This window comes from Ranitomeya variabilis, chromosome 6 (assembly GCF_051348905.1).
Source record: "Ranitomeya variabilis isolate aRanVar5 chromosome 6, aRanVar5.hap1, whole genome shotgun sequence".
In the NCBI taxonomy this organism is placed as follows: domain Eukaryota; kingdom Metazoa; phylum Chordata; class Amphibia; order Anura; family Dendrobatidae; genus Ranitomeya; species Ranitomeya variabilis.
In genome coordinates this window covers 445,642,225-445,662,720 of record NC_135237.1, presented here as the reverse complement: position 1 = coordinate 445,662,720, position 20,496 = coordinate 445,642,225, and the positions used below count along the sequence as shown (strand labels likewise).

General features: G+C 41.5%; 1 protein-coding gene across 3 annotated transcripts in view; it reads right to left on the bottom strand.

The window, feature by feature from the left end:
* The window catches only part of LOC143782706 (chloride channel protein D-like), a 337,940-nt gene that overhangs the window by 219,503 nt on the left and 97,941 nt on the right, over positions 1–20,496 (bottom strand). For all 3 annotated transcript variants that reach the window (XM_077270471.1, XM_077270472.1, XM_077270473.1), the window contains one exon: positions 10,280–10,451. In XM_077270471.1, the coding sequence (XP_077126586.1) occupies positions 10,280–10,451 (172 nt within the window). The remainder of the gene's footprint in view (positions 1–10,279; positions 10,452–20,496) is intronic.

Below are 20,496 nucleotides of genomic sequence, written 5' to 3'. Positions count from 1 at the left end.
GACAAACGTAAGAATGAACTAGATATTTAGCAAAGAGAGGCCCACTGACTAATAGCAGAATATAGTAAGATGACTTATACGGTCAGCAAAAACCCTATCAAAATTTCCACGCTGGATATTCAAGAACCCCCGAACCGTCTAACGGCCCGGGGGGAGAACACCAGCCCCCTAGAGCTTCCAGCAGAATCAGGAATCACATTTAGTACAAGCTGGACAAAAAAATAATAGCAATGCAAATAACCAAAAAACAAGGAAGCAAGACTTAGCTTAATTTTGCAAGATCCAGGACCAGCAGACAGGAGCAAACAGAAAGGAACTGATTACAACGATGCCAGGCACTGGACTGAGAATCCAGGAAGTTTAAATAGCAACACCCCTGGACTAACGACCCAGGTGGGTGCCAAACTGAGGAAAGACAATCCCAGAGTCAATCACTAGTGACCACAAGAGGGAGCCAAAAAAGTCTAATTCACAACAGTATGCGCAGTGACACGTATCTCTCTTCAAATTCTGTGCCAGTGACTCTGTCACACCAGTTACAGCAAACGCTTGATTGCAGTTGTTGCTGATAAAAGTGGCACAACCAGTTTTAGGAGCAATCACTTTTTCACACAGGGCCCTGTAGGTTTTGATTTATTTTTATATTAATAATAAGGATCTTCATTTAAAAACTGCATTTTGTGTTTTCTTGTGTTATCTTTGTCTAATATTTAAATTTGTTTGCTGATCTGAAACATTTAAGTGTAACATACATACAAAAGAATAGGAAATCAGGAAGGGGCAAACACTTCTTCACACAACTGTATTTGTTCTAGCCACCAATGGATAAGAGAAGAAGGTCATGTGCTGTGAGTTAACTCTTATATTCATGCACATGTATATGTACTGTGTGCACATTGCACTTAGGGTACTGTCACACAGTGCCATTTTGATCGCTACGACGGTACGATTCGTGACGTTCTAGCGATATCATTACGATATCGCAGTGTCTGACACGCAGCAGCGATCAGGGACCGTGCTGAGAATCGTACGTCGTAGCAGATCGTTTGGAACTTTCTTTCGTCGCTTGATCACCCGCTGACATCGCTGGATCGTTGTGTGTGACAGCGATCCAGCGATGTGTTCGCTTGTAACCAGGGTAAACATCGGGTAACTAAGCGCAGGGCCGCGCTTAGTAACCCGATGTTTACCGTGGTTACCAGCGTAAACGTAAAAAAAACAAACAGTACATACTCACATTCCGGTGTCTGTCCTCCGGCGTCTCAGCTTCTCTGCACTGTGAGCGCCGGCCAGCCAGAAAGCGAGCACAGCGGTGACGTCTGACGTCACCGCTCTGCTTTCCGGCCGCTGTGCTTACACAGTGCAGAGAAGCTGAGACGCCGGGGGACAGACACCGGAATGTAAGTATGTACTGTTTGTTTTTTTTACGTTTACGCTGGTAACCAGGGTAAACATCGGGTTACTAAGCGCGGCCCTGCGCTTAGTAACCCGATGTTTACCCTGGTTACCCGGGGACTTCGGCATCGCTCCAGCGCCGTGATTGCAACGTGTGACCGCAGTCTACGACGCTGGAGCGATAATCATACGATCGCTGCGACGTCATGGATCGTGCCGTCGTAGCGATTAAAATGGCACTGTGTGACAGTACCCTTACTCGTGTTGTACTACAATCAAACACCATGAATAATTGTGTTTTGATAGAATTCTGTATGATTTGGAAAATGGTCCTTCAACACCACATACAAACTGCATCTATCACCTGTAATAAATAGCCAACTTTTTTTCACACAAAATACTTCACATTGTTTACATTGCTTCTTTCCAAATGGAAGATTATAAATTAAAAGCCAAGAATAACAACATTTTTGGATCCAGTTAGCAAATATGGATAATATGTATGCACTAGACGTTCTTTTAGGAGATGTTTGCCACATTTAAATCCGATGTCCCATAACACAACCTTCTAACTTCCAGCCAAAAAGTAACACATGTTTTCTCTGGGGCTGTCATTTATTATGGAGTTGGAACTGAGCAGTAGCGTGAATGGCAAAATACAAGTAATAATCTGACTACTAGGAATTTAACTGGGTAATGCATCCTGTAATGTATCTACCTGAAGCTGTGTTGTTAGCTTTCAACTCGGCTGGGCCTGCACAATGTCATGATTCTTTGGAAATAGTTTACTACAAGTATCACTGTTTAAAACATATAACCTGATCTTTGTATGGACATACCCAGTATATGAATTCATGGGGTTATCAAGGACTATATAATTTTTTTACCATGGGCCTAAGAACTAAGAGGCAGATAGTTGCCAACTACCTGCCTACTGTGCCCAGTGGCCATCTATCCCAACACAGAGCAGTTACAGACCGCTCTTGATGGTGATTCAGTGACCTCAGCTGGCAACATAACAACAGACTAGAGACTTTTCTTTCTGCTCTGATGACCAGGCATGACTGCCGATATCCTGCCTAACTACGGAGAGCCGGCTGTCAATCAGCATAACGTTGGCACTCACGACCGAGCAGCCCAGAAGCAGAAGAGCTGAAGCAGTTGAATCGCCGGCAGGAGCAGTCAGTGACCGCTCTCAGCTGATATCGGGTAGAACGGGCAGCTAGTTGTTTCTGTTAACAACTACCTGTCTGTTATATTTTTTTTACTATGGGCATAAAAACTAATAGTTGGAGATAACCTTTTGATACTAATAAAATGCCAAAAATAAGTAAAGAAAAAAGGTGAAATTTGCTGACCAGAGGAGCAGCATTGTAGGCACATGTATACTGCATATGTATTGATTTAATTATAATTAATGCTGTTTACATTTTTTGTTGAATTCTTTTGAAGGATACAGGTCACAATAAATCGCAGTCTGCCTTTAGCTCAGGGTCATAATAGTCACTAAAGCTTGTGTGCAGGGGTATGACTTAAGTAGGTGCAGAGGTTCAATCACTGGGGTCCAGGAGCTCAAGGGGCCCAAACTGTCCCTTTGACCCTTATTGGAAGACCAATATTAATACAAAACCTTGATAAATAGAGGCCATGAGCTTTAAGTTACACCACTGCTGCTATGTATCAATGTAAACCCTGGAAAGGATGTCTGCTTCTCAAGACCAGGGCAGGATTACATTTCATATAGTAGCTATTTGTGCTGTAGTCCCAATCTTGTAATATACAAGATATGGGACAGTACGTGTGGGCAGCAAGGTGACTCAGTGGATAGCACTGCAGCCTTGCAGCGCTGAAGTCCTGGGTACTAATCCAACCTTGGACAACATCTGCAAGCAGTTTGTATGTTCTCCCCGTGTTTGCGTGGGTTTCCTCCGGGTACTCCGGTTTCCTCCCACATTCCAAAGACATACTGATAGGGAATTTAGATTGTGAGCCCCATCAGGGACAATGATGATAATGTGTGCAAAACTGTAAAGCGCTGCGGAATATGTTAGCGCTATATAAAAATAAAGATTATTTTTATTATATACAGTATTTCTATGCTAATATATGTCCACAAGCACAGCATCATTGATTGGAAATAATATACCCCAAAATATGTCAGAACAGATTTCTGCATGGACATTGTGCCTTGATTTGTACTGAACCAGTTATAATGATATAAAAATTAACTCAAGAACCAAAGTATGAGAAACAATTAATTAGAATTAGTATATTAAATACAAAATTTGAACACATACAAATAGTAATATAGTTATTAAGGTTGAAGGAAGACTTTAAGTCCATCTAGTTCAACCCATAGCCTAACCTAACATGCCCTAACATGTTGATCCAGAGCAAGACAAATAAAACCCACGTGGCAAAGAGTAAGCTCCACATTAGGGAAAAAAATTCCTTCCCAACTCCACATACGGCAATCAGACTAGTTCCCTGGATCAACACCCTAACAAGGAATCTAGTGTATATACCCTGTAACATTATACTTTTCCAGAAAGGCATCCAGTCCCCTCTTAAATTTAAGTAATGAATCACTCATTGCAACATCATACGGCAGAGAGTTCCATAGTCTCACTGCTCTTACAGTAAAGAACCCGCGTCTGTTATTATGCTTAAACTTTCTTTCCTCCAGACATAGAGGATGCCCCCTTGTCCCTGTCTCAGGTCTATGATTAAAAAGATCATCAGAAAGGTCTTTGTACTGTCCCCTCATATATTTATACATTAAAATAAGATCACCCCTTATCCTTCGTTTTTCCAAACTAAATAGCCCCAAGTGTAGTAACCTATCTTGGTATTGCAGACCCCCCAGTCCTCTAATAACCTTGGTCGCTCTTCTCTGCACCCGCTCTAGTTCAGCTATGTCTTTCTTATACACCGGAGACCAGAACTGCACAGTATTCTAAGTGTGGTCGAACTAGTGACTTGTATAGAGGTAAAATCATGTTCTCCTAATGAGCATCTCTGCCTCTTTTAATGCATCCCATTATTTTATTTGCCTTTGTAGCAGCTGCCTGACATTGGCCACTAAATGTGAGTTTGTCATCCACCCATACACCCAGGTCTTTTTCATTGACGGTTTTGCCCAGAATTTTAGAATTAAGCACATAGTTATACATCTTATTACTTCTACCCAAGTGCATGACCTTACATTTATCCCCATTAAAGCTCATTTTCCATTTATCAGCCCAAGCTTCAAGTTTACATAAATCATCCTGTAATATAAAATTGTCCTCCTCTGTATTGATTACCCTGCAGAGTTTAGTGTCATCTGCAAATATTGAAATTCTGCTCTGTATGCCCCCTATAAGGTCATTAATAAATGTTATAAAGAAGAGGACCCAATACTGTCCCCTGTGGTACCCCACTGCTAACCGCGACCCAGTCCGAGTGTGCTCCATTAATAGCCACCCTTTGTTTCCTATCCCTGAGCCAGCTCTTAACCCACTTACACATATTTTCCCTTATCCCCATTATTCTCATTTTATGTATCAACCTTTTGTGTGGCACCATATCAAAAGCTTTTGAAAAGTCCATATACACTACGTCCACTGGGTTCCCTTGGTCCAGTCCGGAACTTACCTCTTCATAGAAGCTTATCAAATTAGTCTGACAGGAACTGTCCCTAGTAAACCCATGTTGATATTGGGTCATGAGGTTATTCCTAGAAATATTTAAAAAGTGGGAAACCACAATGTGGCACTACTGTCCCATAAACTACACATGGTATGGTAGCAGATGTATATAGACACAGACAAATAGTATAGATAAATGTAAGCTGAGGCTAAGAAGCACCAAACTTTCATAAAGAGGATATCTACAGTATATAAGAAAAACCTAGAGAATTGTCGGCTCATAGAGGGAAGAAAATATTGTGAGGTTCCAGAAAACTCCTAACCTTCAACCGATCCTACACAAAATACCCTAAAATAGTAGTGGTCAAATGCTACCTGTAATTAGTATGTGGCACATACAGTTGTGGACAAAAGTATTGACACGCCTGCAATTCTGTCAGATAATACTCAGTTTCTTCCTGAAAATGATGGCAAACACAAATTCTTTGGTATTATTATCTTCATTTAATTTGTCTTAAATGAAAAAACACAAAAGAGAATGAAGCAAAAAGCAAAACATTGATCATTTCACACAAAACTCCAAAAATGGGCCAGACAAAAGTATTGGCACCCTCAGCCTAATACTTGGTTGCACAACCTTTAGCCAAAATAACTTCGACCAACCGCTTCCGGTAACCATCAATGAGTTTCTTACAATGCTCTGCTGGAAATTTAGACCATTCTTCTTGGCAAACTGCTCCAGGTCCCTGATACTTGAAGGGTGCCTTCTCCAAACTGCCATTTTTAGATCTCTCCACAGGTGTTCTATGGGATTCAGGTCTGGACTCATTGCTGGCCACCTTAGAAGTCTCCAGTGCTTTCTCTCAAACCATTTTCTAGTGCTTTTTGAAGTGTGTTTTGGGTCATTGTCCTGCTGGAAGACCCATGACCTCTGAGGGAGACCCAGCTTTCTCACACTGGGCCCTACATTATGCTGCAAAATTTGTTGGTTATCTTCAGACTTCATAATGCCATGCACACGGTCAAGCAGTCCAGTGCCAGAGGCAGCAAAGCAACCCCAAAACATCAGGGAACCCCCGCCATGTTTGACTGTAGGGACCATGTTCTTTTCTTTGAATGCCTCTTTTTTTTCTCCTGTAAACTCTATGTTGATGCCTTTGCCCAAAAAGCTCTACTTTTGTCTCATCTGACCAGAGAACATTCTTCCAAAACGTTTTAGGCTTTTTCAGGTAAGTTTTGGCAAACTCCAGCCTGGCTTTTTTATGTCTCAGGGTAAGAAGTGGGGTTTTCCTGGGTCTCCTACCATACAGTCCTTTTCATTCAGACGCCGACGAATAGTACGGGTTGACACTGTTGTACCCTCGGACTGCAGGGCAGCTTGAACTTGTTTGGTTGTTAGTCGAGGTTTTTTATCCAACATCCGCACAATCTTGCGTTGAAATCTCTTGTCAATTTTTCTTTTCCGTCCACTTCTAGGGAGGTTAGCCACAGTGCCATGGCTTTAAACTTCTTGATGACACTGCGCACGGTAGACACAGGAACATTCAGGTCTTTGGAGATGGACTTGTAGCCTTGAGATTGCTCATGCTTCCTCACAATTTGGTTTCTCAAGTCCTCAGACAGTTCTTTGGTCTTCTTTCTTTTCTCCATGCTCAATGTGGTACACACAAGGACACAGGACAGAGGTTGAGTCAACTTTAATCCATGTCAACTGGCTGCAAGTGGGATTTGGTTATTGCCAACACCTGTTAGGTGCCACAGGTAAGTTACAGGTGCTGTTAATTACACAAATTAGAGAAGCATCACATGATTTTTCGAACAGTGCCAATACTTTTGTCCACTCCTTTTTTATGTTTGGTGTGGAATTATATCCAATTTGGCTTTATGACAATTCTTTTTGTGTTTTTTTCATTTAAGACAAATTAAATGAAGATAATAATACCAAAGAATTTGTATTTGCAATCATTTTCAGGAAGAAACTGAGTATTATCTGACAGAATTGCAGGGGTGTCAATACTTTTGGCCACAACTGTACTAGACAGCCTGATGTACGTTTCGGCAAGTGGACTTCTTCTGGTATTTCTATTCTGGCTTGAGAGCCACATTCAGCTTTGAGAGAGGCTTGCAACCCACCATTTACGTGTAAGAGAGAGTCGCAAGCCACATCCAGCTCTCACCCCCCTCACAGTAGTGACACACAGAGGCCCCATTATAACGATAACCAAAGCTTTTCCACAGAAATCACACCAAGGCAAGTATACCAAGATCAAGATATTCCCATAATATCTCCATTCAGTATTCTCGTAACCGTCACTCCAACCAAACTTTAAGATCCAGCTTCAAGCATGTATTCTGACAAGTAAAAAGTGGAGGAGCTTTACCATGCTAATTCAATCCAGGATCAGGGGATCAAACCAAGGGTGCCATGTGTCTGACTGGTGCAGTGCAGTGAGGACGACCACAGAGAAATGGAGGAGAAAAAACATCCAAGGTGAATAAAATTCAATAATTCTTTATTCTTGGATGTATTCTTTATTCTTGGATACAACAATAAAGAATAATTGAATTTTATTCACCTAGAATGTGCTGTTTCCTCCATTTCTCCTAGGTCCTCTTCCTCTGACAGTTCGCAACATCCAGTCTCCAGCTTACCATGCTTAAATTATCTCCTAACCCCAAGGCAGGGGTGGTGTCACCACCCGGTGCACCCGGGCAAGTTTCAGGGCCTTGGACAGATGGGGGGCCCATTCAGTGTCAGGAACACTGGAACGCCATGGGGACCATGAGACAAGGGTGCCCGGTGCCAGCACTGGCACCACTCCCCTCACATTAAACTGTTTCCAATTTTCACCTCTCCCTGTTCCCTGCTACTTCTGTCTAAGTTTCTACAGTCTCCTCTGCATCTTCTGACCCTTTGTGACGTCTCAGAGCAGAGGGTGCGATGATGTCACTACAGCCCACCCTCTGTACACTCAGAGCACTCTATGGGGCCCATTATACTGTATGGAACACTATATGGGGCCCATTATACTATATGTAGCAATATATGGGGCCATTACACTGTATGTAGCACTACGTGGGGCCATTATACTGTATTTAGAAATATATGGGGCCGATTATACTGTATGGAGCACTATATAGGGTCATTATACTGTACGGAACAATAACTGGGGTCCATTATACTATATGGAGTAATGTATGAGGCCATTATACTGTATGGAGCAATACATGGGGCTCATTATGCTGTACACAGTAACATATTGGACCTATTTAACTGTAATGAGCACTACTGTATGTGGAGCCTGGAGAAATTTATGGGGTCCTTTATATTGTATGGAGTAATATATGGAGCCCATTATTCTGTATGGAGCACTATGTGGGGCTCATTATGCTGTATGGATGACTATATGGAAGACATGTGGTGCCCATAATACTGTATGGTGAACTATGTGGTGCCCATAATACTGTATGAAGGAATATGTGGTGCCCATAAAACTGTAAGGAGGATTATGAGGTGCCCATAATACTGTATGGGGGACTATACTGTGTGGTCTAAAATTAAAAGTCTGCAGTCTCCCTCGGTGACTGCAGATTTTTGATTCCTCCCAGCGTGCACACTGCGCTGCGAGGATTCGCTGGTTTCTGAACTATTGTAGAATTTACAATAGATATCACTCATCTAATGTAAGAAGTATGTGAAATCTTTGCCATTGTACTATTCCTATATTTCTTATCTGTGCATCATGAATCATAGTATGTGTTAAAGGGTTTCTCTGAGACTCTTTTTCCTGGGGCCCATGAAAATCCGGAGCCGCCCCTGCACCAAGGCCAAAATATGCACATTCAGATCTGCTCCATTGTGCAAGGCTACTCACAACATTCACCACCTGGAGACCTGCTCAACATAGTTGTATCCTACACCTGGAAATAATGTACCAAGTTGGCAGGCAGCTTCAAGCCACACATCATGAGCCTGTGAGCCACAGGTTAGGAACCCCCTGCTGCATGCAATGACAGGCTAATAGTTGGCTGTACTGTACACAACCATGTGCTGGCAGGCAGTTATTGACTTTGTATGGTGGTCTTTAAAGAGGCTTTACAGTCATATAATATTAATAACCTATCCTTAAAATGGGTTATCAATAACAGATCAGTGGTTTTACAAAACCCAACACCCCGACTGTTATTAGGGTGCATTCACTACATCAAAGTGTCCACCTCCAGTAGGTATGCCCAAAAATAATGCACTTCAGAGCGCATGCTGCCGGCACCATTATAGTCTATGTCCTCATCGGCGAATACATCCGAATCCCGTTTTGCATGGGGGGGGGTTCGGGCGCAAGCCCTGATGGAACCCACAACGCAGATAAAAGTGCAATGTGAAAGCACCCATTAATGTAAACAGATCAACTTCTTTATAAGTAATTAGAAGCTGATCTGAAGATCTCGGCAGAGGCTTTTCATTGATGACCTATCCCAAGTATAGTTCTTTAAAATCATATGCCCAGACAGTCCCTTTAAATTATGTGCATTTATTTCAGGTTACCATTTTGTAATCATTTAGAATGGCATGATTCTACTGATTTTATTATGGTGCTAGGTAGAGTTGGTGCAAATGTATTATCTGTGGCTGCTGGTTGGGAGAAGACCCACCTCTGGCGGCATCCATGGCTCTTTTGATTAGCCAACTTAGCATGATGCCGCAACAATGACGTCACACCAGGCCGCTGATGAAAAGAAAAGCTGCAGACAATGCCACACGGTTCTCCCTCTCCCATCAAGTGGCTAGCAGAAGGGATCTCTGAATCGAATCGTACCAATTTTAGTGCTAGATATATTATGGCTATATGAATATTAAATCCAATACTACTTTCACTCATTGGACTGCCTCTATAGGAAACATCAAATTATTTACTGCTATTGGGATATTATTACTGTAAAAGAAATTACAGCGTCCAGGTCTCAGCCACAGAAGATGAGGCTGTAGAAGCAGCCAAGCGCAGTAAACATTTTTGTAAATCCCATGAAAGTGTATGGGAGTATTGGCAATAGCATAGTTCACTGTGCTTTGCTTGAAGGTGGCTATTCCTCTCAGCCATGGACGGTTGAGATAGGAATAACCCTTTAGCTCCAAATCAGGGCTTCATTTTACAAAACACATTTTATGCTAACAAAGATTAGTTGTAGCTTCAACTACCTGATAGTATTGTATAGTTTATAATCAATTTATTTAGCAAAAGTCCATATGTACTTACCATAATAACAGTTAGAGATATGGTCAGTCTGGAAACACCACTGAAATAAGCAGCTGAGCCTATTGCTGCAAACAAACCAGGGTCAATCCATCTCCCATACTGATCAGTTCGGACTCCAAACAAGTATACCATAATTATCCCAACACTCCTGCCGAGCAATGCACCAGTGTACCTACAGAAGAGGAATTGTGACATGAGATACCAAGCTTATCAATTATATATTTAAATACAGTATATGGATCAATAAATAGACAAACCTTTGTGCTATATATGTAAATATACTTATATACAAGTGCTTCTCACTAAATTAGAATATCATCAATAAGTTAATTTATTTCAGTTCTTCAATACAAAAAGTGAAACTCATATTATATAGAGTCATTACAAATAGAGTGATGTATTTCAAGTGTTTATTTCTATTAATGTTGATGATTATGGCTTATAGCCAATGAAAACGCAAAAGTGATTATCTCAGTAAATTAGAATAATTAACAAAAAAAAAACACATGCAAAGGCTACCTAAGAAGGTCCCTTAGGTCTGTTTCAGTAGGCTCCATAATCATAGGGAAGACTGCTGACTTGACAGTTGTCCAGAGGGCAGTCATTGACACACTCTACAAGGAGGGTAAGCCAAAAAACGTCATTGCTAAAGAAGCTGGCTGTTCACAGAGTGCTGTATCCAAGCATATTAATGGAAAATTGAGTGGAAGGAAAAAGTGTGGTAGAAAAAGGTGCACAAGCAACCGGGATAACTGCAGCATTGAAAGGATTGTTAAGAAAAGGCCATTCAAAAATTTGTTGGGAAACTCACAAGGAGAGGACTGCTGCTGGAGTCATTGATTCAAGAGCCACCGCACACAGATGTATCCAGGACATGGGCTGCAAGTGTTGTGTAAAGCCACTCATGACCAATAGATAATGCCAGAAGCATCTTACCTGGGCCAAGGAGAAAAAGAACTTGACTGTTGCTCAGTGATTCAAGGTGTTGTTTTCAGATGAAAGTAAATTTTGCATTTCATTTGGAAATCAAGGTCTCAGAGTCTGGAGGAAGAGTGGACAGACACACAATCCAGGCTGCTTGAGGTCTAGTGTGAAGTTTCCACAATCCGTGATGGTTTGGGGAGCCATGTCATCTGCTGGTGTAGGTCCCCTGTGTTTTATCAAGACCAAAGTCAGCGCAGCCGTCTACCAAGAAATTTTAGAGCACTTCATGCTTCCCTCTGCCGACAAGCGTTTTGGAGATGGAAATTTCATTCTACAGCAGGACTTGATACCTGTCCACACTGCCAAAAGTACCAATACCTGGTTTAAAAACAACAGTATCACTATGCTTGATTGGCCAACAAACTTGCCTGACCTTAACTCCATAGAGAATCTATTGGGTATTGTCAAGAGGAAGATGAGACACCAGACCCCACAATGCAGACGAGCTGAAGGCTGCTATCAAAGCAACCTGGGCTTCCATAACTCCTCAGCGGTGCCACAGGCTGATCGTCTCCATGCCACGCAGCATTGATGCAGTAATTGATGCAAAAGGAGCCTTGACAAAGTATTGAGTGCATTTACTGAACATACATTTCAGTAGGGCAACATTTTGGATTCTAAAATAATTTTTCAAGTTGGTGTTATAAAGTATTCTAATTTACTGAGATAATGACTTTTGGTGTTTCATTGGCTATAAGCATAATCATCAACATTCACAGAAATAGATACTTGAAATAGATCACTCTGTTTTTAATTACCCTATATAATATATGAGTTTCACTTCTTGCATTGAAGAACTGAAATAAATTAACTTTTTGATGCTATTCTAATTTTGTGAGAAGCCCTTGTATATACAGTACTGTATATATATCTATATATAGATATATATATATCACAAATAACAAACAGTTACAAACAAAATTATCCACACCCTAAATTACAATAATTATCAAAATGTACGGTACTTACTTTCTGCTGTTTTCTATAAACCAATTAAACAAAAATAATTTAAACTACTCGGCACAGCTAATATAACAAGTGTTTTTTCACATTGAACACAAAATGTCACTTTTAATGATAACTGCAGTCTCACAATAATTCAACTCCTTCATGACAAGCATCTTTAGGATTTATTATAGCATCTTTAGCTGCTATGACCTGCAGCAAATGCAATATATTGCTAAACACCAGCTTCTGGCAGCATTCCTGAGGAAACATAGCCATTCCTTATAAGTCAGGTTGCCAAGTTCAAAGAGTTGTTAAGAAAGTGGTCCAAAAAGTTAAGAGAACAGATTGTCATCATGAAAAAAGCAAGGAAAAGGTTCCACAAGCTATCAGAGGCATTGAATGTTCCCAGAGTATTACGTTTGGAAGCAGAGTTCACAAGATCAAAGATACAGGAACTCTGGCTACAACATCTGGATGTGACAGAAAGAGTAAGCTAACATTTGCTGCTATCAGATTCCTGAGAAGACAAGTGGTAAAATCCCTTGAGTTGACCCAATGAACAAAACTAGAACTTTTTTTCACCCATAGATCAGTGGTTTGTCTGAAAGAGGAAAAATGAGGCATATGCTAAAAAGAACACCTTTCCTACAGTGAAGCATGGTGACGGCTTGGTCATGCTGTGGAGGGCAAGATGGATTCAATCAAGTATCAGGAAATTCCAGGAGAAGACATCATGCTTCGTGTGAGGAAGCTCACTGAAGCTTGGACGTCATTGGACATCCCCACACAACAATGATCCTAACCATGCCTGAAAGTCCACTAAGACTTCACTTCAAAAAACGTCCAGGAAGATTTTAGAGTGGCTGTCAGACATCTGACAAGAATCCCATACATAAACTTTGAGGAGATTTGAAAAAGGAGACTGCAGCACACAAACTGAAGAATATTAGTGTTCTGAAGTGCATTGACTATGAGAAACATTCCAAGATTCCCCAGTAACACTGCCAGAAGTTGGTATATGGCTATGCATCACACTTGCAGCAGGTCATAAGAGCCAAAGTGCACGTTACTAAATATTAAAGATGCTTGTCAAGAAGGGGTTGACTAATTCTGAGATTCCACTAGCCATTAAAGGTGGCATTTTGTGTCATGTTATTTGTGTGGAGCTATTTACATTTTTCTTATTTCATTGGTTTATTGCAAACAGCAGAAAGTTTGTAAATTTTCCTAATAGAGGGTTATTGAAGTTGAATGACTACTTTATTTATAATATTTATAGTGAATGATATAAACAACAGTTTAACAAATGCATCATTTTTTTACATCATCTAGATAGGCAATAATTCCATCACCTGGGCCATACTAAGGAAATCCTGAAAACATGACCCGTTGGTGGCTCTTGAGGACTGAACTTGGGGAACACTGTTCTATAGAATAATGGAGAAAGAGACAGTAAGTTGGGTGGTTTGCATGTGGTGGATAATAGGACGTCTTGGCATACAGAATTCCAGAGGATTGGGGAAACATGGTCGAAGTCTTGGAGGTGATTGGGTGAGGAACGTATAAGTGTGGTGGAGAGATGGACGTTTTTAAATGATCGGAGGTTAGTTGTTTGAACAGATCAGAGATTAGTTCGGAGATATACGGAGGACACAGGTTATGGATGGCTTTGTAGTTAAATGTTAGTAGTTGGACTGTATATGTTGGGGAATTGGTAGCCAATGAAGGCATTTGCAGAGGGAAGAAGCGAAGGAGTTGTGGGGAGAGAGGTAGATTAGTCAGGCAGCAGAGTTAAGGATGGACTGGGGAGGTGTGGGGAGGCCACATAACATTTTAGTAGATTCAGGGTTGAGGAGAGGATGGATTCTGGAAATATTTTTGAGTTGGAGGTGGCAAGAGGTGGCGAGCTTGGATGTACGGTTCGGAGGACATGGCAAAGTCAAGGGTTACTCTGAGGCAGCGGACTTCTGGTACAAGGGAAAGCGTGATGTCATTTATTGGGATAGAAAGATCAGGAAGGGGGTTAGGTGAGGTGGAGCAAAAATGAAGAGTTCAGCTTTGTCCACATTGAGCTTTAGGATATGTGATGAGACGAAGGATGATTTGGCTGATAGACACTCTGGGATTCTTGACAGCAGAGACGTGTCATCTGGGCCAGAGTGTTAGATTTGAGTATCATCAGCATATAGTTGGTACTAGAAGCCATGGAACTTTCTGAGTTGTCCCAGGCCAAAAGTATAGGTTGAGTAAAGATGGGGTCCCAGGACAAAGCCTTGAGAGACATCAACACAGAGAGGGTGAGTTGAGGACGTAGTGTGGGAGTAGGAGACGCTAAATTTGCAGTTGGAGAGATATGAGGAGATCCAGGGGAGTGCAAGGTCATTAATACCAAGGAAAGAAAGGTATTGTAGTAGGAGATAGTAGTCAACTGTGTCAAAGGCAGAAGACAGGTCTAGAAGGAGGAGTATAGAATATTGGTGTTAAGTAAGTCGTTAGTAATTTTGGTCCAGGCAGTTTCGGTGGAATGGTGTAGATGGAAGCCGGATTGTAGGTTGTCAAAGAGTGAGTTAGATGACAGATGGGAGGAAAGTTCAGCATGGACATGCTGTTCGAGGAGTTTAGAGGCGAATGGGAGCAGCAATATGGGGTGATAGCTGGACGTCGAGGTCAGGTCGAGGGATGGTTTCTCCAGGATAGGTGTGATCATGGCAGGTTTGAAAGCAGAAGGGAAGGTATCAGAAATTAGCGAGAGATAGATTGAAGAGGTGGGTTATGGCCGGGATAAGCGTGGTGGTGAGGTTGGCGAAGAGGTGGGATGGGGGTAAGTTGCACTTTTAAGAGGAGACAAGTAAGCTCTCCTTCAAGGATGGTAGGGAGGAAAGTTATGGGGAGGGGCAGTGTCCTGCTATACATATGGGATCGTGGGGGATGGACAGTAAAGATTTGCCTTGTTTAGTCAATCATATTTTTAAATAAACAAAAGCAAAAAATCGAATCCCTAGCAAGTGATGCTGATAATGATCAAAGATAATAATATGGTCCAGTGGGCCAAAAAGTATCTTGCATCAAAGTAGGACTATATGAGACGTTGTTCTATGCTATAGCAGAGAGAGCATATAAACATAGATGTAAAATGAACAATAAAAGTACAATATCTTATTAGAAATACTTAAAAGAGACAATTTGTTAAGAAAGTGCCAATAGGGTTCATGGTAATGAGCCAAAGATATATAAGTGGCACCTCCAGACCATATTTTTTAAGGCCATGTGCACACGTTCAGTATTTTTCGCGTTTTTTTCGCGTTTTTTCGCTATAAAAACGTGATAAAAACGCAAAAAAAACGCTTACATATGCCTCCTATTATTTACAGTGTATTCCGCATTTCTTGTGCAAATGTTGCATTTTTTTCCGCGAAAAAATCGCATCGCGGAAAAAAAAGCAACATGTTCCTTAAATTTGCGGAATTGCGGGGATTTCGCACACCTAGGAATGCATTGATCTGCTTACTTTCCGCATGGGGCTGTGCACACCATGCGGGAAGTAAGCAGATTATGTGCGGTTGGTACCCAGGGTGGAGGAGAGGAGACTCTCCTCCACGGACTGGGCACCATATAATTGGTAAAAAAAAAAGAATTAAAATAAAAAATAGTGATATACTCACCTTCGATGGCCCCCGCAGTCTTCCCGCCTCTCAGGTGCATGCTGCCACTTCCGTTCCTATAGATGTTGTGTGTGAAGGACCTGCGATGACGTCGCGGTCTTGTGATTGGTCGCGTGACCGCTCACGTGACCGTGACGTCATCGAAGGTCCTGCACACACACACCATCTATAGGAAGGGACGCCGCTGAGGAGATCGGCTGTCTGCAGGTGAGTATAACCATTTTTTTATTTTTTTTATTATTTTTAAACATTCTATCTTTTACTATTGATGCTGCATAAGCAGCATCTATAGTAAAAAGTTGGTCACACTTGTCAAACACTATGTTTGACAAGTGTGACCAACCTGTCAGTCAGTTTTCCAAGCGATGCTACAGATCGCTTGGAAAACTTTAGCATTCTGCAGGCTAATTTCGCTTGCAAAATGCTAAAAAAAACGGAAAAAAAACGGGAAAAAAACGCAAAAAAAAAAATGTGGATTTCTTGCAGAAAATTTCCGGTTTTCTTCAGGAAATTTCTGCAAGAAATCCTGACATGCACATACCCTAAATGTGTGGCAAAGACTTCAACAGAGATGAAGAAGATAGGAGGGGGCAGTGGGGGGCAGAGAATGGAGTTAAAGGTGTTGAATAGCTGTTTGGGCCTGCGGGATAAAGAAGATACAAAAGTGGTAAAGTAGTCTTGTTTAGCAGAGGTGAGGGGGACTTGAATGTGAAAGTTGCTCATGTGAATGAGGTGAAGTCTTTCTGTGGGTACATTTTCTTCCAGTGCCTCTCTGCAACCCTGGACACTTGATGAAGCTTTTTGTGAGGTTGTTATGCAAAGGTTGTCTATTGATACATCGCATTGCCATACACAAGAGGGGCGACCGAGTCATTACCTAATGCAAGTGTGGAGTTCTAGAAAACGATGGCGCAGCCTGGAGTTAAGATATGGAGGATAGTGGCAGAATAGAGTCAGAGAGTGTGTGAATGTCTAAGTTGTAGATATGTATCATTTAAATTCTAAATGATTTATTATAACTCTCTAATATGTCCATATAAAAATTTGTCCATGATTTTTTTTGAGAAGCTGTCCAGAAAGAATAAATAAATAAAGACAACTGTGTTCCTAACCATTTCATTTTTTAATCTCGAGGGGTTTTTAACCCCTTTCTGACATTAGATGTACTATCCCGTCGAGGTGGGGTGGGCCCGTATGACCACCGACGGGATAGTACGTCATATGCGATCGGCCGCGCTCACGGGGGGGAGCACGGCCGATCGCGGCCGGGTGTCAGATGACTATCGCAGCTGACATCCGGCACTATGTGCCAGGAGCGGTCACGGACCGCCCCCGGCACATTAACCCCCGGCACACTGCGATCAAACATGATCGCAGTGTTCCGGTGGTATAAGGAAGCATCGCGCAGGGAGGGGGCTCCCTGCGTGCTTCCCTGAGACCCCCGGAGCAACACGATGTGATCGTGTTGCTCTGAAGGCCTCTTACCTCCTCCCTGCAGCAGGCCTGGATCCAAAATGGCCGCTGCATCCGGGTCCTGCAGGGAGGTGGCTTCACAGCGCCTGCTCAGAGCAGGCGCCTGTAAGCCTGGAGCCGTGCACGACAGATCGCTGATCTGACACAGTGCACAGCAAAGTGTCAGATCAGCGATCTTACACTATAACATAATTCCCCCCCCCCCCCCCGGGGCAATGCTATAGTGTAAAAAAAAAATATTCACATGTGTAAAAAAAATAAAGAAACAAATATATATATATATATATTGTTCCTATAAATACATTTCTTTATCTAAATTAAAAAAAAAACAATAAAAGTACACATATTTAGTATCGCCGCATCCATAACGACCCGCCCTATAAAACTGTCACTCTAGCTAACCCCTTCAGTGAACACCGGTTAAAAAAAAAAAAAAAAAAAAACCGAGGCAAAAAACAACACTTTATTATCATAGCGCCAAACAAAAAGTGGAATAACACGCGATCAAAAAAAAGGATATAAATAACCATGGTACCGCTGAAAACGTCATCTTGTCCTGCAAAAAACGAGCTACCATACAGCACCATCAAACAAAAAATAAAAAAGTTATAGTCCTCAGAATAAAGCGATGCAAAAATAATTATTTTTTCTATAAAATAGTTTTTATCGTATAAAAGCGCCAAAACATAAAAAAAAATATAAATGAGGTATCGCTGTAATCGTACTGACCCGAAGAATAAAACTGCTTTATCCATTTTACCAAAAGCGGAACGGTATAAACGCCTCCCCCAAAAGAAATTCATGAATAGCTGGTTTTTGGTCATTCTGCCTCACAAAAATCGGAATAAAAACCGATCAAAAAATGTCACATGCCCGAAAATGTAACCAATAAAAACGTCAACTCGTCCCGCAAAAAACAAGACCTCACATGACTCTGTGGACCAAAATATGGAAAAATTATAGGTCTCAAAATGTGGTAACACAAAAGATATTTTTTGCAATAAAAAGCGTCTTTCAGTGTGTGATGGCTGCCAATCATAAAAATCCACTAAAAAACCCGCTATAAAAGTAAATCAAACCCCCCTTCATCACCCCCTTAGTTAGGGAAAAATAAAAAAAATAAAAAAATGTATTTATTTCCATTTTCCCATTAGGGTTAGGGTTAGGGCTAGGGTTAGGGCTAGGGTTAGGGCTAGGGTTAGCGTTAGGGCTAGGGTTAGGGCTAAGGTTAGGGCTAGGGTAAGGGTTAGGGTTGGGGCTAGAGTTAAGGCTACAGTAAGGGTTGGGGCTAAAGTTAGGGTTAGGGTTTGGATTACATTTACGGTTGGGAATAGGGTTGGGATTAGGGTTAGGGGTGTGTCAAGGTTAGGGATGTGGTTAGGGTTACCGTTGGGATTAGGGATGTGTTTGGATTAGGGTTTCAGTTATAATTGGGGGGTTTCCACTGTTTAGGCACATCAGGGGCTCTCCAAACGCGACATGGCGTCCGATCTCAATTCCAGCCAATTCTGCGTTGAAAAAGTAAAACAGTGGTCCTTCCCTTCCGAGCTCTCCCGTGCGCCCAAACAGGGGTTTACCCCAACATATGGGGTATCAGCGTACTCAGGACACATTGGACAACAACTTTTGGGGTCCAATTTCTCCTGTTACCCTTGGGAAAATACAAAACTGGGGGATAAAAAATAATTTTTGTAGAAAAAAAAAGATTTTTTATTTTCACGGCTCTGCGTTATAAACTGTAGTGAAACACTTAGGGGTTCAAAGTTCTCACAACACATCTAGATAAGTTCCTTGGGGGGTCTAGTTTCCAATATGGGATCACTTGTGGGGGGTTTTTACTGTTTAGGTATATTAGGGGCTCTGCAAACGCAATGTGACTCCTGCAGACTAATCCATCTAAGTCTGCATTCCAAATGATGCTCCTTCCCTTCCGAGCTCTGCCATGCGCTCAGACGGTGGTTCCCCCCCACATATGGGGTATCAGCGTACTCAGAACAAATTGGACAACAACTGTTGGTATCCAATTTCAACTGTTACCCTTGGAAAAATACAAAACTGGGGGCTAAAAAATAATTTTTGTGGAAAAAAAAAGAATTTTTATTTTCACGGATCTGCTTTATAAACTGTAGTGAAACACTTGGGGGCTCAAAGCTCTCAAAGCACATCTAGATGAGTTCCTTAGGGGGTCCACTTTCCAAAATGGTGTCACTTGTGGGGGGTTTCAATGTTTAGGCACATCAGGGGCTCTCCAAACGCAACATGGCGTCCCATCTCAATTCCAGTCAATTTTGCACTGAAAAGTCAAATAGCGCTCCTTTGCTTCCGAGCTCTGCCAGGGGCCCAAACAGTGGTTTACTCCCACATATGGGGTATCGGCATACTCAGGACAAATTGTACAACAATGTTTGGGGTCCATTTGCTCCTGTTACCCTTGGTAAAATAAAACAAATTGGAGCTGAAGTAAATTTTTTGTGAAAAAAAGTTAAATGTTCATTTTTATTTAAACATTCCAAAAATTTCTGTGAAACACCTGAGGGGTTAATAAACTTCTTGAATGTGGTGTTGAGCACCTTGAGGGGTGCAGTTTTTAGAATGGTGTCACGCTTGGTTATTTTCTATCATATAGACCCCTCAAAATGACTTCAAATGAGATGCGGTCCCTAAAAAAATGGTGTTGTAAAAATGAGAAATTGCTGGTCAACTTTTAACCCTTATAACTCCCTAACAAAAAAAAATGTTGGTTCCAAAATTGTTCTGATGTAAAGTAGACATGTGGGAAATGTTACTTATTAAGTATTTTGTGTGACATACTGTATCTCTGTGATTTAATTGCATAAAAATTCAAAGTTGGAAAATTGCAAAATTTTCGCCAAATTTCCATTTTTTTCACAATTAAACGCAGGTAATATCAAAGAAATTTTATCACTATCATGAAGTACAATATGTCACGAGAAAACAATGTCAGAATCACCGGGATCCGTTGAAGCGTTCCAGAGTTATAACCTCATAAAGGGACAGTGGTCAGAATTGTAAAATTGGCCTGGTCATTAACGTGCAAACCACCCTTGGGGGTAAAGGGGTTAACAAAACAATTGCATACTTTAATCATAACCAAAGCTTTTCAGGTAATTTTCACTCATAGCCCTTAAG